Consider the following 23,493-nt stretch of genomic DNA (forward strand, 5'->3'; position numbering starts at 1 on the left):
TATCTATTTACAATTGTTCTATCTTCTTCTTGGATTGATCCCTTGATCATTATGTAGTGTCCTTTTTTGTCTTTTGTAACAGTCTTTATTTTAAAAGTCCATTTTGTCTGATATGAGTATTGGTACTCCAGCTTTGTTTTGATTTGGAAATCCTTTTGCGTGGAATTCCCTTTTCCATCCCCTCACTTTCAGTCTGTACATGTCTCTAGATCTGAAGTGGGTCTCTTGTAGACAGCCTGTATATGGGTCTTGTTTTTGTATCCATTCAGCCAACCTATGTCTTAATCCATTTATGTTTAAGGTAACGATATGTGTATTCTTATTGCTATTTTAATTGTTTTGGATTTGTTTTTGTAGGTCTTTTTCCTTTTCTCTTTTGTTCTCGTGATCTGATGACTATCTTTAGTGTTGTGTTTGGATTCCTTTTTCTTTTTTGTGTGTATATCTATTACACATTTTTCGTTTGTGGTTACCATGAGGTTTTGATATAGCAGTCCATATATATACATGATTGTTTTAAGTTGCTGATCTCTTAATTTCAACTGCATTCCATATATCCCTCATTTGTACTCTCCTCCTCTCATGATTACTGATTTAGATATCATATTTCTGTGTGGATGATTTCCTACCTTTACTGTAAGTTTGCCTTTACTGGTAAGCTTTCCCATTTTGTAATTTTCTTGTTTCTAGTTGTAGCCTTTTCTTTGTTGCCTAGAGCAGTTCCTTTAGCATTTGTTGTAAAGCTGGTTTGGGGGTGCTCAATTCTCTTAGCTTTTGCCTGTCTGTAAAGCTTTTGACTTCTCCATCAAATCTAAATGAGAACCTTGCTGGGTAGAGTATCCTTGGTTGTACGTTTTTCCATCACTTTAAATATACCGTGCCACACCCTTCTGGTTTGCAGAGTTTCTGCTGAAAAATCAGCTGATAACCTTATGAGGATTCTCTTATATCTTTCATTTTTGTCAGTTTGATTACTGTGTGTCTTGGTGTCTTCTTCCTTGGGTTTATCCTGTATGGGACTCTGTGCTTCCTGGACTTGAGTGACTGTTTCCTTTCTGTGTTAGGGAATTTTTCAGCTATTATCTCTTAAAATATCTTCTCAGGACCTTTCTCTCTTCTTCTGGGACCCCTATAATGCAAATGTTGGTGCATTTGATGTTGTCCCAGGTCTCTTGAACTGTCTTCATTTCTTTTCATTCTTTTTTCTTCTGTCTGTAGCAGTGATTTCTACCACTCTGTCTTCCAGCTCACTTATAAATTCTTCTGCCTCATTTATTCTGCTATTGATTCCTTCTAGGTGCGCTTTTCATTTCAATTACTGTATTCTTCAACTGTTTGGTTGTTCTTATCTTTTCTCTTTGTTAAAAACTTCTTGTAACTTCTAGCTCTGTGCATCCGTTCTTTTCCCACATTCTTGGGTCATCTTTTTTTTTTTTTTTTTTTTTTGCAGTACGCGGACCTCTCACTGTCGTGGTCTCTCCCGTTGCAGAGCACAGGCTCTGGACGTGCAGGCTCAGCGGCCATGGCTCACGGGCCCAGCCGCTCCGCATATGGCATCTTCCCAGACTGGGGCATGAACCCGTGTCCCCTGCATCGGCAGGCAGATTCTCAACCACTGCGCCACCAGGGAAGCTCTCTTGGATCATCTTTACGATCATCACTTGGAATTCTTTCTTAGGTAGATTGCCTATCTCCACTTCAGGTAAGTTGTTTTTCTGGGCTTTTATCTTGTTCCTTCCTTCTGGAACATATTCCTCTGCCATCTCACTTTGTTTAAATTTCTATTTGTATTTTTATGTATGAGGAAGTTAGTTATGTTTCTCAACACTGGAGAAGTGGCCCTCTATAGGGGATGTCCTGTGTGTTTCAGCAGTTCACTCCCCTCTTATCACCCAAGGGCCAGGGACCAACTGGTCTCAGGGTAGGTTCTGATCTGCATTTGTGTACTCGGTTCTGCAGGCTGCTGGATCGTAGCTTTCTTGCTTCTGGTGTCTGCCTCTGGTGAAGCGGGCTGGGTCTTGGCCCTCTGGAGGCAGGGCCGTGTCATGGGGTGTGTCTAGAGGTCTCTGTGGGTTCAGGAAGTCTTTAGGTGGCCTGTCTGCTGATCGGTGGGGCTGTGTTCCCGCCCTGTTGGTCGTTTGGCCTGAGGTGTCCCACTACTGGAACTGACAGGCTGTTGGGTGGAGCCAGGTCTTGGTACTAATGAACCAATATGTCAGTCATCCACCAGGACTGTTCATGTGGTTGAATGTAGCCCAGTATGTCTGCCACCAGGGTCTCTGTCCCCACAGTGAGCCAGAGCCAACCCCCACTTCCAAGGAGCCCCTCCAAGACCCACAGGTAGTGACTTCATAGGAGCCTGGGCCAGATCTGCTTTTGCCCTGGGTCCTGGTGCACACGAGACCTTGTGTGAGCCCTCTAAGAGTAAAGTCTCTGTTTCCCCCTTTCCTGTGGAGCTCCTGCACTCAAGCTCCACTGGCTTTCAAAGCCAAATGCTCTGGGGGCTCCTCCTCCTATATGCCGGACCCCCACGCTGGGGAGCCTGACATGGGGCTCAGAACTCTCACTTCTGTGGGAAAACTCCTGTGATATAATTGTTCTCCAGTTTGTGGGTCGCCCGCTTGGGCAGGGTATGGGATTTGATTATATCACGAGCGCACCCCTCCTACCATCTCATTAGGTTTCTTTTTTTCTTAAACAAAAGAGAGAATTTTATTGGCTCGTGTAATGGAAGAGTCCAAGGGTTGACCTCAGGCTTGGGTAGATCCAGATGTTCAAAGTACATCAACAGGATCCTTTTCCTTCCCGCCGTCAGATCTGCTTGTGTTCAGAAGATCACAAATAACCCCCAAGTCATGGCCAAGGTGGCCCCAGCAGCCCAGGCTTTCATTCTGCCACTAAGCCAGTCCAGCAGAAAGGGAGCATCTCTTTCCAACAGCAGTAAAAGTCCCACCTCAGACCTTGATTGGCAGGTCTGAGTCACGTGACTACCCCCCAAGGCTTCCAGGAGGAGGGGCCAGCCTTTCCAGAAAAACGTAGACTCAGTTGGGAAGGAGGGGGAGTGTCCCAAAAGACAAAGAAGAACGAGGGGTACAATAACCACTATCGTCCACCCCTACCCCGTGGACCTGTCCACCTGCAACGCAGAGCCCTGCAGCAGCACCTTTGCGGAGGTCAGCTGCTCAGAGAGCAGAGTGGTGTGCGGCAGAGGCAGCCTGCCGAATATTTCTCTTCTACAGTCACAGTCCTTTTGTGCCTTTAAAGCTCTCAAATCATAAGCCTGGAGGTTACGATTTCCAAGGACAGTCTTCTTCTGTGTGTCTGCTTCTTTTTCATTTTACTCACTAGTTTGTTGTATTTTTTAGATTCCACTTATAAGTAATATACAGTATTTGTCTTTCTCTGACTTATTTCACTTAGCATAATGAATACAGTTCCTCCGTATTGCTGCAAACGGCACCATTTCATTCTTTCTTATGGCTGAGTACTCATCATCAATCAACTTTATTTACTTTTGTTTTTTGTTTTCTTCTTCTTTTTGGCTGTGTTGGCTCTTCGTTGAGGCGTGCAGGTTTCTCTCTAGCTGTGGTGTGCGGGCTCCAGGACCCATGGGCTCTGTAGTTTGCAGCGCACAGGCTCTCTCATTGAGGTGCATGAGCTCCGTCGTTGTGGCGCACGCAGATGTAGTTGCCCCAGGGCATGTGGGATCTTAGTTCCCCAACCAGGGATGGAACCGGCGTCCCCTGCACTGGAGAGCGGACTCTTGACCACTGGGCCGCCGGCGGAGTCCCCATCAATCAGCTTGAAAGTGGGCCTCTCAGGCTGTGAGTCCCAGCCCTTCTGCCTGCTTTGTAGGACAACGTTCTGTTACCTTTATGCTGTCACTCTTCAAAATGTAGAATTTTCCAGATATCTAGAAAATTTCTGATCCGCATCTCAGCTCTATAGATTCTTTCCCTTTGGATATCTTCTCACATTTCACTGGCATCTGGGGAGGAAGAGCAGCTAAATGTGTGCTTGTTCCTCCACTGACTTAGAAGAATTTATATTCATTTTGCTTCTCTGAGCTTTTAAAATGAGTATGCGTCACTACGTTCATAGTAAGAAAATAACCCCCAAAGCTATTCTTAAAATGGGAGGGGTTTAGAAACATGTTGTGGTCAGGCAGAAAGGAGAAGCGTCGTGTCAGTGATTTGTACCGAGCATCATAGCACGGACCAGGAAACCACCTTCCCACAGTGCTTCAGGCTGAAGGAGAAAGAGGCTGCAGAGTGCTGCCATAGAGCCCAGGGCCTCACCTGTGCTTTTTATCCTCACAAGCTGAATTAGAAATGGTGTTGATGCAGTAAGAGTGTCAAATATAAAGCCTGCCATTAAACAGACGTGTCAGCTGGTGGCTTCACATGGCGAGCATTTATCAGCTTGCTCTTTGGAGGGACTCAGGTGCGTGGTTCTTCTGCTGGTCTCACCCAGGGTCACTCATGCGTCTTCAGTCAACCGGCAGTCGGTGGCCTCACTCACCTGTCTAGGGCTTGGCTGGCTGTTAGCTGGGGCAAGAGGGGGGACTGGGCCAAGTGTCTCTTGTCATCCCAGAGGCTATCTTGGGCTCGTTCACATGGCGACGGGTAGCAGGGCTTCCACGAACAGCAAGAGAGGAAGCTGCCAGGCTCTGGACTCACACAGCATCACTTCCACCAGTCTCTGTGATCAGAGCAAGTCACAAGGCCAGCCCAGATCCAAGGAGTAGAGACCACCTCTTGACGGAAGGAGCTGCGAAGTACCGTGGCAACCTTTGCAATCCACCATTTCATAATTCTGTCCTTTAATGCTAATGTTCTGTTTTCTAATTCTGTGTTGTCCTCAGGGTTCTGAGGACCCGGTCTCTGGAGTGGTTCTACAATAAAGGGAAGAGCCGCTTCAAACGCCTTGGCAGCACCAAGGTCTTGAAGAACCTGTACAGGAAACACCGGCTGGAGAGCGGCGGGTGCTTCGACATCCTAGGTACGCTGACTGCCCTCCATCTGGGAGTCTTTGCGCGGTGGGCAGGGTAGAAGAAGGCCTGGCTTGGAGGCCCTGTACACTGCAGCACACTCACCTGCAAAAGATTGCATCGCGGTGGTGGTCTTCAGCGGGGAGCGGGGGCAAGCCGTCCAGGGCGCAAGCGGTAAGGGTGCATTGCCTGCTAGTGTTGGAGGGTCTCCTGCAGAGCTGGGGGAGGCTGTGGCTCACCGCGGGGACAGGGACACTGGCAGTGGAAGTCCTGGGAAGTACTCCTTCCGTTAGGTTTCTTCTCCACGCCTTTGGATATAGAAAATCTTTTTTGGTAGGTTCCAGTCTTTTTTTTTTTTTTTTTTTTTTTTAAATCAATGGTTGTTCAGCAATTAGCTGTGATTTTCGTGTGCTCGTGAGAGGAGGTGAGCTTAGAGTCCTTCTACTCTGCCATCTTGTCTCCCAACTGACTTTTATTTTCTAAGTGAGGAAGGAAGAACCTCTGGAGATGAGAACTAGGTCACTGGGGGACTGGGAAGGAAGGAAAGCATTTCATGTTCCTTTTGAATAACAACCGTGTGACCAGATCCTATTAAAAAAACATTTAGAAGCAATGAAGTGTAGATAAAGGAGAGGCAGGCGCATAAGAGGAAACCAAAGGGACAGGGGATACGAGCAGTGATGACAAAATGAGACCGTGAACGCTGGGCCACCAGCGCCCCCATCAGGACACGGCCACTCACCATCGCTGACACACTGATAAAGGAGGACCACGTCCGCCACCTGCAGGGAGAGTTCATCGGGCTGCTTGGCAGTAAACGATCTAATGACTTCCACTTGGGTCAGTGCTGAGGGCGAAAGGGGACATAATGAACTTCCGGTAGCAGTGGAAAAACAAAACAGGTACAAATCAATAATCTGCATTCACTTAGTCTTTCTGTGCAGTCACAGCCAGCACAGATAGAAACAAGGTAGCCTCCTAAAAAGCAGAAAATCTTTCCCAGGAAGAGCTTTAGGATTTTAGAAGCTCAGAATCGAGAGAGGCCTTTTACGATACATGAATCCCCTCAAAAATAGCCTTGGTAAGAAGTCATTAGATACATCACACAGTAGAGCAGAAAACAGTCACTGTGCGTTGGGGAAACGGAGTCAAGACAGATTAGGTATGTGCCGAGGCCATGAGGATAAAATCCAACATCTGTCCCGTTCTCCTGGCTCTCATCCAGGGTGTTCCCCAGCCTACCCAACAGCACACAGAAGCTGCCGGAGAAGTTTAGAAATAAAAGGAGCTCCAAGCAAAAGTTAGATAGAAAACATTTTAGTTTGCCCCAAATTCTCGATCATAACAAAGCAATTTTTACTTCAGTGACTTTTCTACTGGGTGGCCTGAGTTTTTACTCGGTTTTTTAAAATATGAAAATTGATTCTAGAGAACTTTCAAACCAGTCACTTTAGCTCTAACTCTAAGCTTAAAACTGTGATTTTTGAGTGCTCCAGAATATCCACTTTTGCTGCCCTGATTCTTTGAATTTGACCTTCCAGCTAGAATCATCCAGAGCAGCGTAACAAGATGCTTAGCAGGTGACACTAATCTTTACTGTACCAGTTCCCAGTTCCCTAGAAGAATAAAATATATTTTTTAATATTACTTTAATTTTTTTTAAAACGGTCAAAAGGAAGGGTAAAGTAATTTACCTTAAGGTTAAAAATCCATTTCAGCTTCGATTCACACTGTCAGTATGGAGAAGGTTTAAACATGCTACTATTGCCCATCAACAACAGCTAGAAATTTAAGAGCCTTACAGTATAAGCAGGGCTTTCAATGTAAATTTAACTTAATCCTCACTGTCATAACCCCATGTTGTATATAATCACCTAATTTGCAGACGATTTCAGAGACTCGGAAAGGCTATGCAGTGATCTGCCACGTTTACACAGAAAAGAACTGCACTTTGAATTCAGTCCCCTTGACTTCCAAAGCAGGGGGCATCCAGAGCTGAGGTGGGGCAGCAGGAAGGAAATCTTGGGAGAAAACGTACAAAGCAGGTACTGTGGAGGTTAACCACTAATCACGCAGCAACCAGCAGGGGGCAGAGCCCTCCATGTTCCAGAGCAGCCGGCCCGCCAGGTACTTACAGGTTCGGTCCGGGGGCTGCTTCCCGCTGCTATGTCCCAGGGCAGTTATCCAGCGGGCTCGCTCGCTCCTAAACACAGAGGGCAGAGCCGGTTGAGAGATTCAGCGGTGCTTAGACACAGAATGAAGTATGTTCTAGAATGCAAAGGCTTTCCCCGAAAACAGGGCAGACATTCTCTAGAGAGGTAACTGGCTAGCCTTCAAAGCTAGGGTAAGAGTTATTTAAAAATGAAAAACAGTTAATACAAATAAAAATGATCATCTGGGAAATCTCAAATAGGACTCAAACGAGTCATTGTCAAAAGATTCTGAATGAATTTAGCTTGTTATTAAGTGGAATTTCTCATATAACAGTTTAACATTTAACAAATATCTGATTACACTAATACACTGTAATCACAAAAAGGTATTTCATACGCTCACTATCTGATGTTTAACATTTCAAAAAAGTATATTTCATTAAAAAAATCCTAGTAAATCAGTCCCTTACCACTCCCTCCCCTCTTCTCCTTCCCTCACACTCAACCCATTTCCAAATAAATGAGAAGCCTGACATTATTTAAAGTTGTTCTGTTCCTAGTACAACACATGTTGCCCAATATGAGCCTTAGTGAAATAGAAATTCTTTGTTCTCAAATGCTTAAAATAATTTAGTGATTACAGGAAAAAAAATTTTTTTAAGGTAAAAAACAACCAAAAGCTGTTAGACAATATTAAGCTACAATTCCATGAAACAGAATAATTATTTAACTAAAGGATCAAAAGTTTCAGGTGAGCAAGCATTACTCCATAATATAGTAACCAGGTTTTTGATCTGGAAAGTCAAGTATTAGTACTGTGATTAAATAAACCACACACACATACACACTTGAAAACCTTTTAAGAAGCATTTACATGGCAGATACAGCACTTGACACCCATTATTTCCTGTAAGCTTCCCAAAAGCCTGTTTAAGGGATGAGAAGACTGCACAGAAGTTCGGAGGTAAGAGAACCAAACGAAGGTCAGTTTCTACTGTGCCACTGTACCTTCTTAAGAAGGGATGCCTTATAGAAATAAAAAGTAAAAATTCTAAAAAAGAAATGGAACCTAATCAAACTTACAAGCTTTTGCACAGCAAAGGAAACCAGAAAAAAAAGAAAAAAGACAACCTATGGAATGGGAGAAAATATTTGCAAATGATGCAACTGACAAGGGCTTAATCTCCAAAATATACGAACAGCTCATGCAACTCAATATCAAAAAAGAAACAACCCAATCAAAATATGGGCAGAAGATCTAAATAGAGACATTTCTCCAAAGAAGACATACAGAGGGCCAACAGGCACAAAGAAAAGACGCTCAACATCGCTAATTATTAGAGAAATGCAAATCAAAACTGCAGTGAGGTACCACCTCACACCGGTCAGAATGGCCACCATTAAACAGTCTACAAATCACAAATGCTGCAGAGGGTGTGGAGAAAAGGGAACCCTCCTACACTGCTGGTGGGGATGTAAATTGGTGCAGCCACTATGGAGAACAGTATGGAGGTTTCTCAGAAAACTAAAAATAGAACATATGATCCAGCAATCCCACTCCTGAGCATATACCTGGACAAAACTCAAATTCAAAAAGATACATGCACCCCAGTGTTCATTTCAGCACTATTTACAATAACCGAGACACAAAGGCAACCTGAATGTCTATCGACAGATGACTGGATAAAGAAGATGTGGTACATATATACGATGGAATATTACTCAGCCATAAAAAAGGAGGAAATAATGCCATTTGCAGCAACATGGATGGACCCAGAGATTATCATACTAAGTGAAGTAAGTCAGAAAGAGACACATACCATATGATATCACTTATATGTGAAATCTAAAATATGGCACAAATGAACCTATCTCTAAAACAGACTCACAGATATAGAGATCAGACTTGTGGGTTGCCAGGGGGAGGGAGGAAAGGGAGAGATGGATTGGGAATTTGGGGTTGGTAGATGCAAACTATTATAGTTGGAATGGACAAACAACAGGTCCTACTGTAGAGCACAGGGAACTATATCCAATCTCCTGGGATAAACCGTAATGGAAAAGAATATTAATAAAAGAATGTAAGCGTGTGTAAAACTGAGTCACTGTTATACAGCAGAGATTGGCACTGCACTGTGAATCAGCTGTACTTAAAGGGATGCCTTTATGCCGGGTACTTTAAACAAAAAAACTTGGAGAAAAAAAATGTTTTTTCTCCCACAACGGCCTGCACCTAAAAGATGCTTCTCACCATCACTGTATCTTCACTCCCCGACGTGTATCCATCCTTCCATCCAGACAGAGCAGACTTCTTACAGTCTGGAACCCAACATGCTCTTCCACACCTTTCCTATTTGTTCTTCTCACTCTCAAGTACCACCTTCCCCCTGTTTTTACCAAGCTGTGCCCATTTGATTGCTTTATTGAAGAACACACACATAAGATAAAACACTGCACTAATCTTCAGTGTATACAGATCTGTGTTTACTTAGGTACCACCGCGTACACGTGCCCACAGATCAAGACAGACGTGCCAGGAGGTTCCTTTTTTGTCCCTTTCCAATCAATAACCTCCTGCAAAGGTAACTGCTGTTCTGGTTTCCATCACATAGACAAGTTTTGCCAATCTTGAACTTTATGAAAATGCAATCCTATAATATTGTCCACTTTGGTATCTGGCTTCTTTTGTTCAACACATCTACTCAACATTGAAAACACAAGCCTCACCTCCTCCAGGTGGCCGCCTCTGATGCGTGAACCCACACTTCCGTCCCCATCCCGTTCTTGATAATCCTGTTCCCACGCCCCCCTCTGCACAGCTCTGTCACACTGCCCGGCAGCTGTAGGCCTGCTGAAGCCAGGCACCTTATCTCCATAACTGCCTGCACATAACAGGAGCTCTGTAAACCCTGACCTCGCATAAATCACTACTACTCATTGACCCCCACCCCACCCCCGATCTTTTATGGACTCGTCTGTTTCTCTGACTGGGTCATAAACTCCCCAAGGACGGTAACTGGATCTTGTTCTAAATAGCATAGGGGATCACATATATGCCAGGTACTGTGCTTTTTTGTATTTGGCGAGTACCACCTAGTCTAACTTTTTTTTTTTTGGCGGGCCTCTCACCGCTGTGGCCTCTCCCGTTGCGGAGCACAGGCTCCGGACGCGCAGGCTCAGCGGCCACGGCTCACGGGCCCAGCCGCTCCGCGGCACGTGGGATCCTCCCGGACCGGGGCACGAACCCGCGTCCCCCGCATCGGCAGGCGGACTCTCAACCACTGCGCCACCCGGGAAGCCCTAGTCTAACCTTTACAACCGTCTTGCAAGTATTACCGTTATTATTCCCAATTTTTTTCAGAGGATGCAGCTGAAGGCTGAACTGTTAAGTGCCTGCTCACAGTAAAACTGCTAAGTGGTAGAGTCAGAATATAAGCCAGGCAGCCGGGGATCAAAGAGGTGGAGCTCCCCTAGCAGGAGCTCACAGAGTAACGAGGGATGGCAGGAAGGGTGGAAACTGCAGTCTGGTGAAAGACAGACTTACTTAAAAGAAGAAAATGAGGCTGGGCCCTGGTCAAGCTGGTGAGTCAAGTAGTAATATGCACAGTTCATGTAAAAACTGATGACACTGTCTTTTAAAAACGTTGTCTCTCTCTAATAGAGGACAAAAGGCTCCAGGGTGGTTTTATAAGGAACAAGTAAAGCACAACCTCCTTTCAGATAATCCCAAGCAAACACTTACATCTTTGGTATCTCTGTTGGGTAAGATTTTTAAAATTCAGGCTCAACTAGAATTTCCAAAGTACAAAGGCAATTGAAAGCTAAACAATATCTTAAGGATGGAAGGAAGAGCTGTTCGCCAAGAGTAACCTCAAACGATCCATTTGCGTCTCCACGTGCCATACCCAGACACGTCAGACTCATCTTTGGCTTTCCATGACATGTCCACATGGCCCTAACTGCCGTCTGCAGTCCTTCAAGTCAGATCTCCCAGCCGTGGACCGTCTCTGGCACTTGAGTGGCCGCTTTTAGGGGCAGCCTCGCCCTGTAGCCTAGACGTCCAGGTGAAATCTTTCACTCCTGTAGCATGCTGCCTGGATGCTAATGGCATCCCTTCGACATGGCAACCCCCCCCCCCCACCAGGGGCTGCAGAGGACAGAGCGAGACAGTCCTTGCTGCCTCGCCGAAAGGAGCCGCTGCTTGAAATGGCTTCAGTTGAATCAATCCCACCCCCTCTGAGATGCCATCAAAACCACACGACATTACCCAGGGCTTCCAAGAGCCGTGCCAAGGAGCTCCCTCCCATCACGAGGCAGAAAGCACTGCATCTCTGGAGCAGGGAGGAGACTCACTCCACATAAAATGGAACTCTAAGAACAAGAAAACCCCGGGCCTAGACATACTGCCATTATTAAATTTAGATATCAAGTCCAAGGCTCACACACAGCTGTTTCCTCCAGGGACGAGGTGAGACAGTCAACACGAATTCACAGTCCGTGCCACACCCAGCTTACTGAGATTTCCCTTTTGCCCAAAGTGCCAGAATCGGCAATGCCGCTGATGGTGACCTGGGGCAGATCAACTTCTAAGGCGCTCCTGACCCCTCCTTCCTTCAGACAACGTTCACCAAGTCCCCGCCTTTGCAGGAGCGCTGAGCCAGGCTGGGGCTGCCCAGGGAGGAAAATGGGGCCTCCCTCTTGCTCTTCAGAGCCTTCCTTCGATGAGGGAGCAGACAGACAGACGCACACAGAATCCAACACACGGCGCGACGTGCGGGGACGGCGCCCTCCAAATAAAACCCATCGGAGAGTTGCGAAGAGACCCTTTCAACATAAATATCTGGAAGCGCAGTCCCTTCTCTCTGCGTGGCATGAAATGGTGCACCTACAGCTCCCCGCTCAGGACTCAGCCCCTTGTCCCGTCCCTCATATGACTGATTAAGCACCGTAGGTTGAAACCTAATTACACAAAGATTGAAGATACAGCCAAGCTGGACTTCGCATTGCATACCGGGCGTCTGCTAGAAAACACAGATCCACACTAAGAAAGTAGAAAGCAGGCTCTGAAACAGAGGTAGGACTGTGAATGAGACGGAATGGAATAAACACCCACAAAGGGCTTCACCATTGGAGGGGGGTCTCCCTGGATTTTCAGTAGAAGTGAGGAGACCTCAGCTGCTGTTTAACCTTCCTTCTATCCCTTTGAAAACGGCATTTGACCAGATGTGTACCTTTTGTGCTCCGTTTCACAGCCTACAAATTTACCTGTGGTTCCTTGTGAGACTCCTGTACCCAGGGCCTTTGGGGAAAACGTCTTCCCAAGGAGGATCACGGAGATTGCTGTCTTTGTTCATTCTCTCACACACTCAGTTCAACGAGATGAGCTCATTCAGCAGATCCATTAAAGAAAACCCACAGGGCAAAAATCGTCCTCATGAATGCTGTGCAACAAAGCCTTATAAAGCTGGACACCAGCTCAACTTACTAATTTAAAAAAATCTAAGCAAAGCAAAGTAGTTCCCCTAGCCCACTAAGAGTGGTAGAAATTTAGATTCCATGACATGTTATATAGTTAAATTAACTGTTTCCTGTTTATCGTATCAAACAGCTCATGAGACCTAGTCTGGTCCAGAATCCTGAAGTTAACCTTAAATGCGTCAACTACCTGTTTCTTTGGAAAAAGACCCACACCGTCACCTGCTCTCCTGTTTTACTGGAGGTCAGTGATAAGGAATCACCAAAGATTTAAGTATCTTTTTTTTTGTTTGTTTGTTTGCGGTACGCGGGCCTCTCACTGTTGTGGCCTCTCCCGTTGCGGAGCACAGGCTCCGGACGCGCAGGCGCAGCGGCCACGGCTCACGGGCCCAGCCGCTCCGCGGCACGTGGGATCCTCCCGGACCGGGGCACGAACCCGTGTCCCCTGCATCGGCAGGCGGACTCTCAACCACTGCACCACCAGGGAAGCCTGATTTAAGTATCTTGACGGGCACGGTACAAACGTAAAAGATTACTGGACATAGATTCCAGATTCAAGGAAGAAAAAAACACGACAATCTGTAATAAATACATTTTTTTCCATACAAATTGTGATCTCTATATGTGGATTTTTCTTAAAAGGATGAAGAGTATGTCAGACGTACTATTTACAGTTTTATCCCATCCTATTTACTTCCTGTTAATTAAATCATTAACAGAAGCAGGAAGAGAGAGAAAGACCGCCCGCAAACAATGCCCCTTTCTCAGGAGGGCCAGGATGGGGTTGCCAGAATGGCTGACAGGACTATTAGACGTCTGGTTCAATTGGTGAGACAAATTTTGAGAAGGGAGGGCCTTTGCTTACCACTTAAGGTGATTATATCTCATAGCTAAATAGAACGGGTGAAGAAAGTTTTCGTTCATTACTGAACATGTCCTTATGTCTCATCTCTGCACAGGCTGGACCCAAATGCCATCCAAATTCCACTAGGGACACAGGAAGCCAAGGACGCCACTTGCCACGGCGTTGCTCTGTGCCAGCTGCAGCTGTCTGGGCTTCATTTTAATGAAGGCAGACAAAGGAGGCTCTCGGCCTTGAACATTCCTCTCGCAAGGCCCAGAGGGAAAAGTGACATTAGTAAAACATTCCTCCCTTGTCCTTTTATCAAGGGTAAATAAGCTTCTGTATTTCCCACCAACCACTGTCTCATTAATAATGCAATGACTTAAGATCTTTAACAAGCAAACAGATACAACACAGTATGGCTTAGAGGTACATGCAAAAAAAAAAAAAGTTTAACCACGTCCTTGACAGCAAATGTTGAAAAACAAGTGGAATTTAGATAAAACTTGCTCTAGCAGCACAAAACAAAACAAACAAACAAAACCCCAGCGAAGAGAGACTGATAGAGGAGCAGTATTTCTCTACCTGCTGATACTAGTCTACCTTGCCTTGGATATAGAAAAGCAAATTTTATTAATTGTAGGGCAATTTCAAAAAATATCTACTGGGAACCTGCTACATACAAAGTGAGAAAAGGACAAAACTGAAGCTGAGTATCGGGATTAGTAATAAAACCGTGAAGAACTGATTGGAGAGAAGAATGGTTAGGAGGCTTTGAGGGTGGTTCAAAAGATAAAGGATGGGGCGTCCCTGGTGGTGCAGCAGTTGAGAATCCGCCTGCCGATGCAGGGGACACGGGTTCATGCTCCAGTCTGGGAAGATCCCACAAGCCGTGGAGCGGCTGGGCCCGTGAGCCATGGCCGCTGAGCCTGCGCGTCCGGAGCCTGTGCTCCGCAACGGGAGAGGCCACGACAGTGAGAGGCCCGGGTATCGCAAAAAAAAAAAAAAAAAGAAAAAAAGATAAAGGATGTATGGCTTTGGGTTGCCCTGGGGAGGAGGTAGTGGGATGGAAACGTGGGAAGATGCAACAGCGTTTCATACAAGAAGCAGCAGTCCAGGATGGATCTGTTCAGATCTAGAAGCATCAGAAATGACACCAAGTGTCCAGACTGGGTAACGTGAAATGGTGTCAAGGGTACCATTTACAGACGTGTGTGTGTCAGGGAAAGCAGAGTGTACTGGTGATGACTGGTTCCAGACGGGCTGCATTTCTGAAGGGGAAGTGAACAGGGAAGGTTACATGTGGGAGAAAAACTAAGAGCACACAGATAACAGCTTGAGAACGTCTCAGAAAGGCGGTCAGCGTCAGAGAGCTGGGCAGCTCACAAAATTAAATGATATTAGAGGTAAAGAAAGTTGAAGGCTGGACTGTTGGGTGTGGTACCTAGGGAGCCACTGCTCATCTTCTGATGGAGCGCCCTCAGCTGGGTGGCAGAGGAAGACGCCGTACTGAAGACGGTCGAGGAGTAACTCAATATAGGGCGTCAGCTGCTCAAGCAAAAAACCCAAAGCATCATCGATTCCTCTCTTTCACTCACAGCCACCCCAACTCATCCTGTCCTTCAGTTGGTCCTGTTGTCTCCACCTCCACAATGTTAGGATTCCATCTCCTCGCACAGACCACAGTCCATTCCAACATTAAGACTCCCCTGGACTGGGACTTCCCTGGTGGCGCAGTGGTTGAGAACCCACCTTCCAATGCAAGGGACATGGGTTCGAGCCCCGGTCCGGGAAGATCCCACATGCCGCGGAGCAACTAAGCCCGTGCGCCACAACTACTGAGCCCGTGCTCTAGAGCCCGCGAGCCACAACTGCTGAGCCCGCGTGCCACAGCTACTGAGCCCGTGCATCACAACTACTGAGCCTGCACTCTAGAGCCCGTGCTCTGCAACAAGAGAAGCCACCGCAATGGGAAGCCTGCGCACTGCAACGAAGACCCAGTGCAGCCAAAAATAAATAAGTTTTTAAAAAATCATTAAAAGACTCCCCTGGACTAATGCAACAGGACCCTAACTGCTCTCCTCACTGAAACTCCTGTGACCACACCAGTCTTCCATGGAGCATCCCATTCCAGCCTAGGAGGCTCTAAACCAGTGCTTCTCAAAATATCTGGGGTGAAGAACTGGTCTTCACCACCCCCAACGCCCACCTCTGCTCCAGTTGATTGTGGACCAGGTGTTCTCAAATACAATAAAAATGAGTTACTGATAAAATAATCACATGCTTTGATGCTGCAGAAATGTCAAACTGCTGTAAGTTTTTGACTGCTTCCCCCAAGCCGGGCCAGTAGCAGTTTGAGGCCTGGCAGCCCACAGACCACACTGGAATAACTCGGCTCTAGAATGCTCTGTAGGGCTTCCCTGGTGGCGCAGTGGTTGAGAATCCGCCTGCCAGTGCAGGGGACGCGGGTTCGATCCCTGGTCCACGAGGATCCCACATGCCGCGGAGCGGCTGGGCCCGTGAGCCACAATTACTGAGCCTGCGCGTCTGGAGCCCGTGCTCCGCAACAAGAGAGGCCGCGACAGTGAGAGGCCCGCGCACCGCGATGAAGAGCGCCCCCGCTCGCCGCAACTAGAGAAAAGCCCATGCACAGAAATGAAGACCCAACACAGACAAAAAAAATAATAAATTTATAAAAATAAATAAATGTATTAAAAAATTTAAAATAAATAAATAAATAAAATGCTCTGGGCTCCACCAGCCTCTCAACCGCCCACTCTCTCCCTGGCTAATTCTGATCTAGCCAATTTCACTACGTTCAAGCCAAGTTTGATGGCCTCGAACTTGTTTCCCTAGGAGTTTGGCACTTGCTGTGCCCTCTGCCTGGACCGTTCTGGCCCTGCATTTTCCCATGGATGGATTCCTTCCAGGCGCTCAGGGCTCAGTCCCAAATGTCACCTGGAGAAGTCTTCCTCTGCCGTCCAGTTTAGAGGACAGATCCCCATCCCAGCACTTAACACTCCGGAATACATTCCTGGCTTTACCGTTTCCACTGCACTTATTTATTTTTTAAATTGGATGAAGAAATGCTCTCCCACCATCCCAGTTCACTGTAGGCCATCCGCCCAGGCAGACCGGCAAAAGTTCAGTGCCACCAAAGTCACCTCCTTGAGGGCAGGAGGCACAGAGGCATAGGTTCTTCAGTGGAACAGAAGCCCCCAGAGGGCAGGGGTCTGGTCTCTGCACCGTTCACTGCTACACCCCAGCACTTAGAATAGCACCTGAAAGGATGCAGGTGCACAATAAAAGTTCACTGAGTAAACAGGGAGAAATGAAAGCTGCTCTCTTGAGAAGTGCAGCTGAAAAGGGAAGGGGAGACTTAGGGCTGGGTTGGGGGCCAGAAGTAGTACAGCAGAGGGTAGGCAAGATGGAAAACAGGAGGAAGAAAATGAACGAACAAGAGGGGCACACACAGCAAGCACTTGGGATTCTCGGGGACAAGATCCCAGGAGCAGCGCTGAGGGGCTTCCTTGTAGAGCAAAGACTTGGCACTTGGCGTGAGCCCTGAGAAGTAAGATACGTGGTAATTCGAGGAGGTCCGAGAAGGGCATTCCAGGAAGTAGGAAAAACATAGGCCACGGAACAAAAAAGCACGTTTAAATGGAAGATAATTTGAGGGATGCAACGTCTATGCAGCATTTTATTACAAACTATTTCAAACCGTATGATGCCTTAAATTTACCACAAACTTTTGCATTTTAAGTCCATGAACTTAAAAAGTCACATTTTAGTAGTTTTTCACATTTAATAGCAACTAGCTTCCTGGAGTTTCCCTTCCAGAGCCAGAACAAGGCCAAGCTGAGCAGCGAGATGGGGGTGGAATAGTCTCCGAGATGGCAGCTTCTCAGAAGCTTAAAATTTGTTATTAGAAAGAATATCAGATTCAGGAAGGTCGAGGTCTAGTCCCATTTTGGCAGTAACTCACCTCCTGTGTGACTTTAGGCAAATCACTTCACCTTTTTGAGTCTCATCTTACATCTGGGAGAAAACTGAGGGACTTGGATTACAGACCTATAATTAGGGTCACGACATATTTTATCGTCTAAAGACACTTTGGAAAGTCAAAGAGGGTGCTATTCTTAATTTTGCCAGAACAATAGACATAACACCGATCCCAAAGAAACCGAGATGTACAGTCACCTGTCTTACTTATATGCTTCAGCTCTGAAGCACCATCCTTCTCTAGAAACACGCAAGGCTCCCTTCATGCTCTCTAGCTGGCCCTGTGCCTGGCCCATCCCAGATGCTCACTAAGCCTTTGCCCCATTTCCTTTGGGTGAGCTTGTCTGCATTCTTTATGTAATCAAAGCTATCGATCTGTTCTTCCACAACTTCACTGCCTTATAATAGTTGAACCGTCCTTGTGCCAAAGAGCTGCACCGTTCCTTCCGCTGATTTCACATTCCGTATAACCCCAGGTGCCTCTACTAAGAACAGTTTTGCAAAGAAGGTAAATATTTAGGTACAAACCCTATTCTTTTTCAAACCGAAGAGTAAGTAGCCAAAGAATGTAATCGACTGGTCTGAAATTCTGCAATTACTCAAGGCCTGGGTGGTGGTGAAAACCTTCTCACCTAGATTGCTAATGGACCATTTTAACCATGTAGAACATAAAAGACAGAAAAGTTAAAAAACATACTCACCTATACATTTGGCAAATCTTAGAAGCAAAGAAAACATTCTACACAGGCCGAAACTCTTGACTGCTCAAAACCAGGTAACCCAGAGCTGGCCTGCACATTTCCAAATACAGCATGTAACGACTCGCTAGACTTCTGAAAGCTGATTGGGTTTTTTTTTTGTTATGTTGTGTTGTTTTCTTTTAAGGAAAGTGCATCCTGGCTGTCATATATTTTCCTTCAGCACCAATGATACTTTATGCCTTGTAGGTTTAAAAGTGTTTGTCCAGTTATTTACTTTAACTGTAATTGAGTTGGGGCGGGGGAGGGAGTGAGGGAGTCACTCCTTCCATACCCAAGGAAACAGCTGCCTCTCTGCCCCTTCTGGAATGTTCTCTTGCTATTAATTAAAGAACTACAAATATGAGTCATACCCATGGGTTTACGGGTGACATAAGTAGATATTCTGAGAACATTACTCATTGAGGAAATGAACATCCATTCAGTCCATGGCAAGATCAAAAGGCAAGAGGGTGGAACAAAGACTACAGAACGTCCCAGGAAAGGATCTAGCCTTGGCGTAAAAACTGGACATGCCGATTTACAGCCTACTCTCTTGGAATAATCGCAGAAACCAGCAGAAGAGATTACATAAATTATGAATGAGACAGGAAAAGCTCTGCTGATAAAGAGCAAACAATCCTTATAAACACAGAGCAAAGGAAAACGTAAAGCGAAACCAACAACACTTTCTCCCTTACTAAAAAAGACAAAATAAAATCTGCATTTCTGAGAATTCTTTATAATAAGCAGTAATCTCCAAAGTGTTTAAGACTTTTTCATCCTCAAAGTCCTTTAAGATCCAAAGGTCAGACATACTAAATTCTCTTTTTTACGAGAGGCTTCCCCAAACAGAAGAGGTCTAGGTCTGTCTTCACAGGCCAAGGGATTTAATCATTTTTAGAGTCAAAGAAATGCCTTCCTCAGCCCTGGTCTTGGGTGTGTCTCCTGCTGGTCACCTGCACAGACCAGCAAGCACTGCACCCACCGGAGGTGCCCTCCCCAGAGGGGAAAACACAGAACAGCATCCTTGGAATGCAGCAGGGCTTTCCAGCAGTTTCCTGGAAGAATTCTGGGACCTTAGGAAGAGGTATTTCTTTGTTTTATAAACAAACACAGAGCATGACGCTCCTTTTCTTATTCATTCCCTCTGTTAGCTGTTGAGCAAATTTGGAATACTCTCTTTCTTTCGGCTGTTTTAAAATCTCAAATAGCTTTCTATCACCCTGCGCCCTCTTGGTTTGCTTCACCCTTGGAAAAGTTACTTCTAGTGCCAAAAACCATGAAATGAGCATTTAGCGTTTTTATGTGGATGGCTTTTTTCCTTCTTTTTCTTTTCTTGTATCTCTCTAACAATCCAGGGACCCTGTTAAAATACTCTTAAAAAGTGGAGATTATCCCTTTGGGTTGGCTTGCGCTAAGATTCTGTTACAGTCTTAGGGCTGTTATTCAAGATCTGCTGGTCCATTTCAACCACACCATGTAGGAGCCAAGTGGGAGACGGTGTAGGAGCCCCAGAGGACCAAGAATTAGGGAACTTCTCCTTTCCCTCCACTGTTCCACCCTCTGACCCAACACAATACCTGCCTGTGATGATTGTTCTAAGAGGAGGTTTCCAGTTTCCAAACAAACTGGTCAGCTATCTCTAAATGGACAAAATTGCAGTGTAACCCAACAGGACCCTACAGGGCCTTCCCAAGACAGACATCACCCCGACCCCGCCAAGACCCTCTGTTTCTGCTCCTCTCTGAAGTACCTAGGTAACACTATCTGATGCACATTTCCTGAGTTGTCCTACAGATGCTGAAACCACCACCAAATGGAAGAACTGAACCACTTGATGATCATGAGCCCCCAGACCGACTGGCACCTAAGGATTCATAATGTCAACCGCCCTGTTACCTCAACACCAGCCCCTCAGAGAACTGTGCGCGGGCTGATCACATCCCCTGCGACCCCCTCCCTCACGTGGCCTTTCCTTCGGGGACGTGGGGGTTTTTAGAGTGCGAGTCACCCATCCTCCTCGTACTGGTGCCTTTACAATAAACGCTGCGCTTCCCTTCACCACCCCCCGGTGTCAGTAGATCGGCGTTACTGAGCACGGGCAAGCTGACCCGAGTCTGGTTCAGTAGCAGCCCGGGTGGACTTGACAATTAAGCCCCCCGTTCCCTTCATCCTGTGTGAGGATGGACTGCCTACTAACTGCTGGTGAAACTGCAGGCACAAAAAGGATGGCTTGGGCTCCCCTGGTGGCGCAGCGGTTGAGAGCCCGCCTGCCGATGCGGGGGACGCGGGTTCGAGCCCCGGTCCGGGAAGATCCCACGTACCGCGGAGCGGCTGGGCCCGTGAGCCATGGCCGCTGCGCCTGCGCGTCCGGAGCCTGCGCTCCGCGACGGGAGAGGCCGCGACAGTGAGAGGCCCGCGTACCGCAAAAATAAAAATTTTTTTTTAAATGAAGCATTCAGGCTTCCCTGGTGGCGCAGTGGTTGAGAGTCCGCCTGCCGATGCAGGGGACGCGGGTTCGTGCCCCCGTCCGGGAAGATCCCACGTGCCGCGGAGCGGCTGGGCCCGTGAGCTGTGGCCGCTGCGCATGCGCGTCCGGAGCCTGTGCTCCGCAACGGGAGAGGCCACAACAGTGAGAGGCCCGTGTACCGCAAAAAAAAAAAAAAAAAAAAAAAAAAGATGAATGGATAAACAGAATTATGTTACATTCACACAGTGGAACATACAACTTAGCAATAAAAAAGAATGAACTCTAAATACACACAACTACATGGGTGAATCTCAAATTAATTATACTGAGGGAAAGAGCCAGAGAAAAACTAGTACATACTATACAATTTTATTTACCTAAAATTATAGAAAAATGGGGACTTCCCTGGTGTCACAGTGGTTAAGAATCCTCCTACCAATGCAGGGGACACGGGTTCGTGCCCCGGTCCGGGAGGATCCCACATGCCGCGGAGCGGCTGGGCCCGTGAGCCGTGGCCGCTGAGCCTGCGCGTCCGGAGCCTGCGCTCCGCAACGGGAGAGGCCACAACAGTGAGAGGCCCGCGTACTGCAAAAAAACAAACAAAAAGGATGGCTTCTGCCTCTGCATAAACGCTGGATGGGAAAGAGGGACCGTCCACATGTTAGGGAACCGTTGATCGAAACTGCCCCCCTTGGCCAGGCACGACGATAACCACTTCCATGAGGTGTCTCACAACAGGAGGTCCTACTAAGGACGCGCGGCTGCCGTGGAAAACTCACCAGGAGGATTCGGGAGGGGCCGAAAGGAGGGAGGAGACGCCGGCCCACAACGCGCGCCAACCTCCCAGAAACGGTCACGCTGGATCCCTCTTGGCTGAGAGATGCGAGAACCCCCAGGGAGGACCCCGTGTCAGGTCAGATGTGGGCAGCAAGCAGGGTGAGCGGCCGGAGACAACCCAGAAACTCACCCCGTCACCATCAAACCCGAGACGCAGAGCCACGCGGCACAGCCGTCCTCCTGCATCCCCTCAGCCTCCTGCTCTCCGCCCGGGCGCCCCTTCCCAATAAAGTCTCCTGCTTTGTCAGTACGCATGTCTCCCCGGACAACTCATTTCCAAGCGTTAGACGAGAACGCGTTTTCTCAGGCCCTGGAAGGGGTTGCCCTTCCTGCAACAGACATATTTCCCCAAACTGAGTATCTCTTTTGACAGAAATCACTGGTCTTTCTGCTGCCTGGTCGAAGGTAGGCGATACAAAATGGCTTCAATTTCAGTAGCTAAGAAAACTCAGGGCCTAGGATCAAACGACCAGTTAGGTCATATTCCTAGGGCTCCTGGGTCATAATTTTATCAATGATTAGAATAAAATGATTTTTAAAACACTCCGTAAATATGAAAGCACACCACCTAAAGCACAACACATCCGTCAGGAGTCATGGGGATGAAAATATCAGTATCGATCTCTCAGGACACCGAGAAGATCACCGTGAGAAGACGAGCATCTGTATAAAGGACCCAGACCTATGCCTGCTGCATAACAGGTAATCAATTAAAAAAATAAATAGTAGGGAGCGTTTGCTGCTTTTAGGGAGTCTGTGGACCAAGGGTAATTAGGTAGGGAGGACGGACAGCAGATATTCTGAAACCCTCTCCTCGCACATACTCACTGAGTCTCAGCTCCCAGCAGCATCTCCACTTTCTCGTTCACGTGGTTACTAAGGACTGTCAGCGTAAACAGGTGACTCGCAGAGTTCTGTCTGGAATAAAGCGCCGTGGAACTGTTCTTCCCTGGAGAAGAATTAAGCTCTTCACTGTCACAGGACTCCACCAGCAGCTGATCTCTTAAGGAATAATCGTTGACATTGTAACTTTCTTCACTGTAAGGAAGAGGGGAAAAGAACATATCAGAAATTCAGTGGATGAGACTGTGACATTATCGGTTTTCAGATCACATTTTGGGGGAAGGTGGCAGGGGAGGGAAGGAGGACAGGGAGAGAATGACTTATTTTAAAATAGGAATTGGAGTCTGAATTAATCTACCGATTACGAGTCAATATAACCCTCCAAAATTAAACCTGTTAATTACTATTTTTCTGTAGTATGCTAAATTGTATCTTACATATAAAAGCAATATTAAAAACAATTATTAGCACCTACTGTGTAGCACAGGGGACTCTACTCAATTTTCTGTAATGGCCTATATGAGAAAAGAATCTAAAAAAAGAGTGGATATAGGTACATGTATAACTGATTCCCTTTGCTGTGCATCTGAAACTAACACAACATTATAAATCAACTCTACTCCAATAAAAATGGAAAAAAAAACCCAATTATTAAACCCTCTAGGTTTTATTTTACATTTTCCTGGCATTTCCTTGCAACAAGTGAGACACGCATGCATCATGGTAAGGCTTGAACAGCTATACTTCCCCAGCCTTACCCCCACCTGCAGGACAGAGGTCGTCCCAAACCTACTCACACTCTGGGTAGCGAAGCTGCACTCGCAGCCTCCAAACCACCAGGCACAGGAGGGAAGAACAGCCCCAGAGGTCTGCTTGCTTCTGGCAAGACGCCCAACCCATCCTTCTCTCTAACACGTGTGGCCTCACCACCCGTTCAGAAACCAGCAGGACTGATCCTGCCACGCCCTCTGTCCCTGCTTACGCCCGAGACCTCCTGGTCTACTTCATTGCCCTGGACGCACTCTCACCTGCACAGTGCTGTGAGCGTGCCTAATCGGGCCTCACCTCCCTCGGCCCCTCGGCTGAAGCGTTCCACCGCATCCTCTGGAAATGCACCTCATTTGGGGAAGCCAGCAAAA

At 46.9% G+C, this 23,493-nt stretch overlaps 1 protein-coding gene and 1 long non-coding RNA gene across 5 annotated transcripts in view; one reads left to right on the top strand and one right to left on the bottom strand.

Annotated features, from left to right (window-relative positions):
- ARHGEF26 (Rho guanine nucleotide exchange factor 26) overlaps positions 1–23,493 on the bottom strand; it is a 144,275-nt gene that overhangs the window by 6,383 nt on the left and 114,399 nt on the right. For 2 of the 4 annotated variants that reach the window (XR_010840596.1, XR_010840597.1), the window contains exons 12-15: positions 22,340–22,549; positions 7,126–7,193; positions 5,733–5,837; positions 5,096–5,298 (exon numbers count right to left, since the gene is read on the bottom strand). Coding sequence is in view for 2 of the 4 variants with exons in the window: in XM_067033529.1 (XP_066889630.1) it covers positions 5,733–5,837; positions 7,126–7,193; positions 22,340–22,549 (383 nt within the window). In the remaining 2 variants the exon portion in view is untranslated. The remainder of the gene's footprint in view (positions 1–5,095; positions 5,299–5,732; positions 5,838–7,125; positions 7,194–22,339; positions 22,550–23,493) is intronic. The other 2 variants (XM_067033529.1, XM_059063643.2) reach the window with 1 other exon arrangement.
- LOC136794218 (uncharacterized) lies at positions 1,521–20,497 on the top strand. Its single transcript, XR_010840599.1, has 3 exons — positions 1,521–1,702; positions 4,865–5,001; positions 20,002–20,497. It is a non-coding gene; the product is annotated as an uncharacterized lncRNA (long non-coding RNA).

This window comes from Kogia breviceps, chromosome 5 (assembly GCF_026419965.1).
Source record: "Kogia breviceps isolate mKogBre1 chromosome 5, mKogBre1 haplotype 1, whole genome shotgun sequence".
In the NCBI taxonomy this organism is placed as follows: domain Eukaryota; kingdom Metazoa; phylum Chordata; class Mammalia; order Artiodactyla; family Physeteridae; genus Kogia; species Kogia breviceps.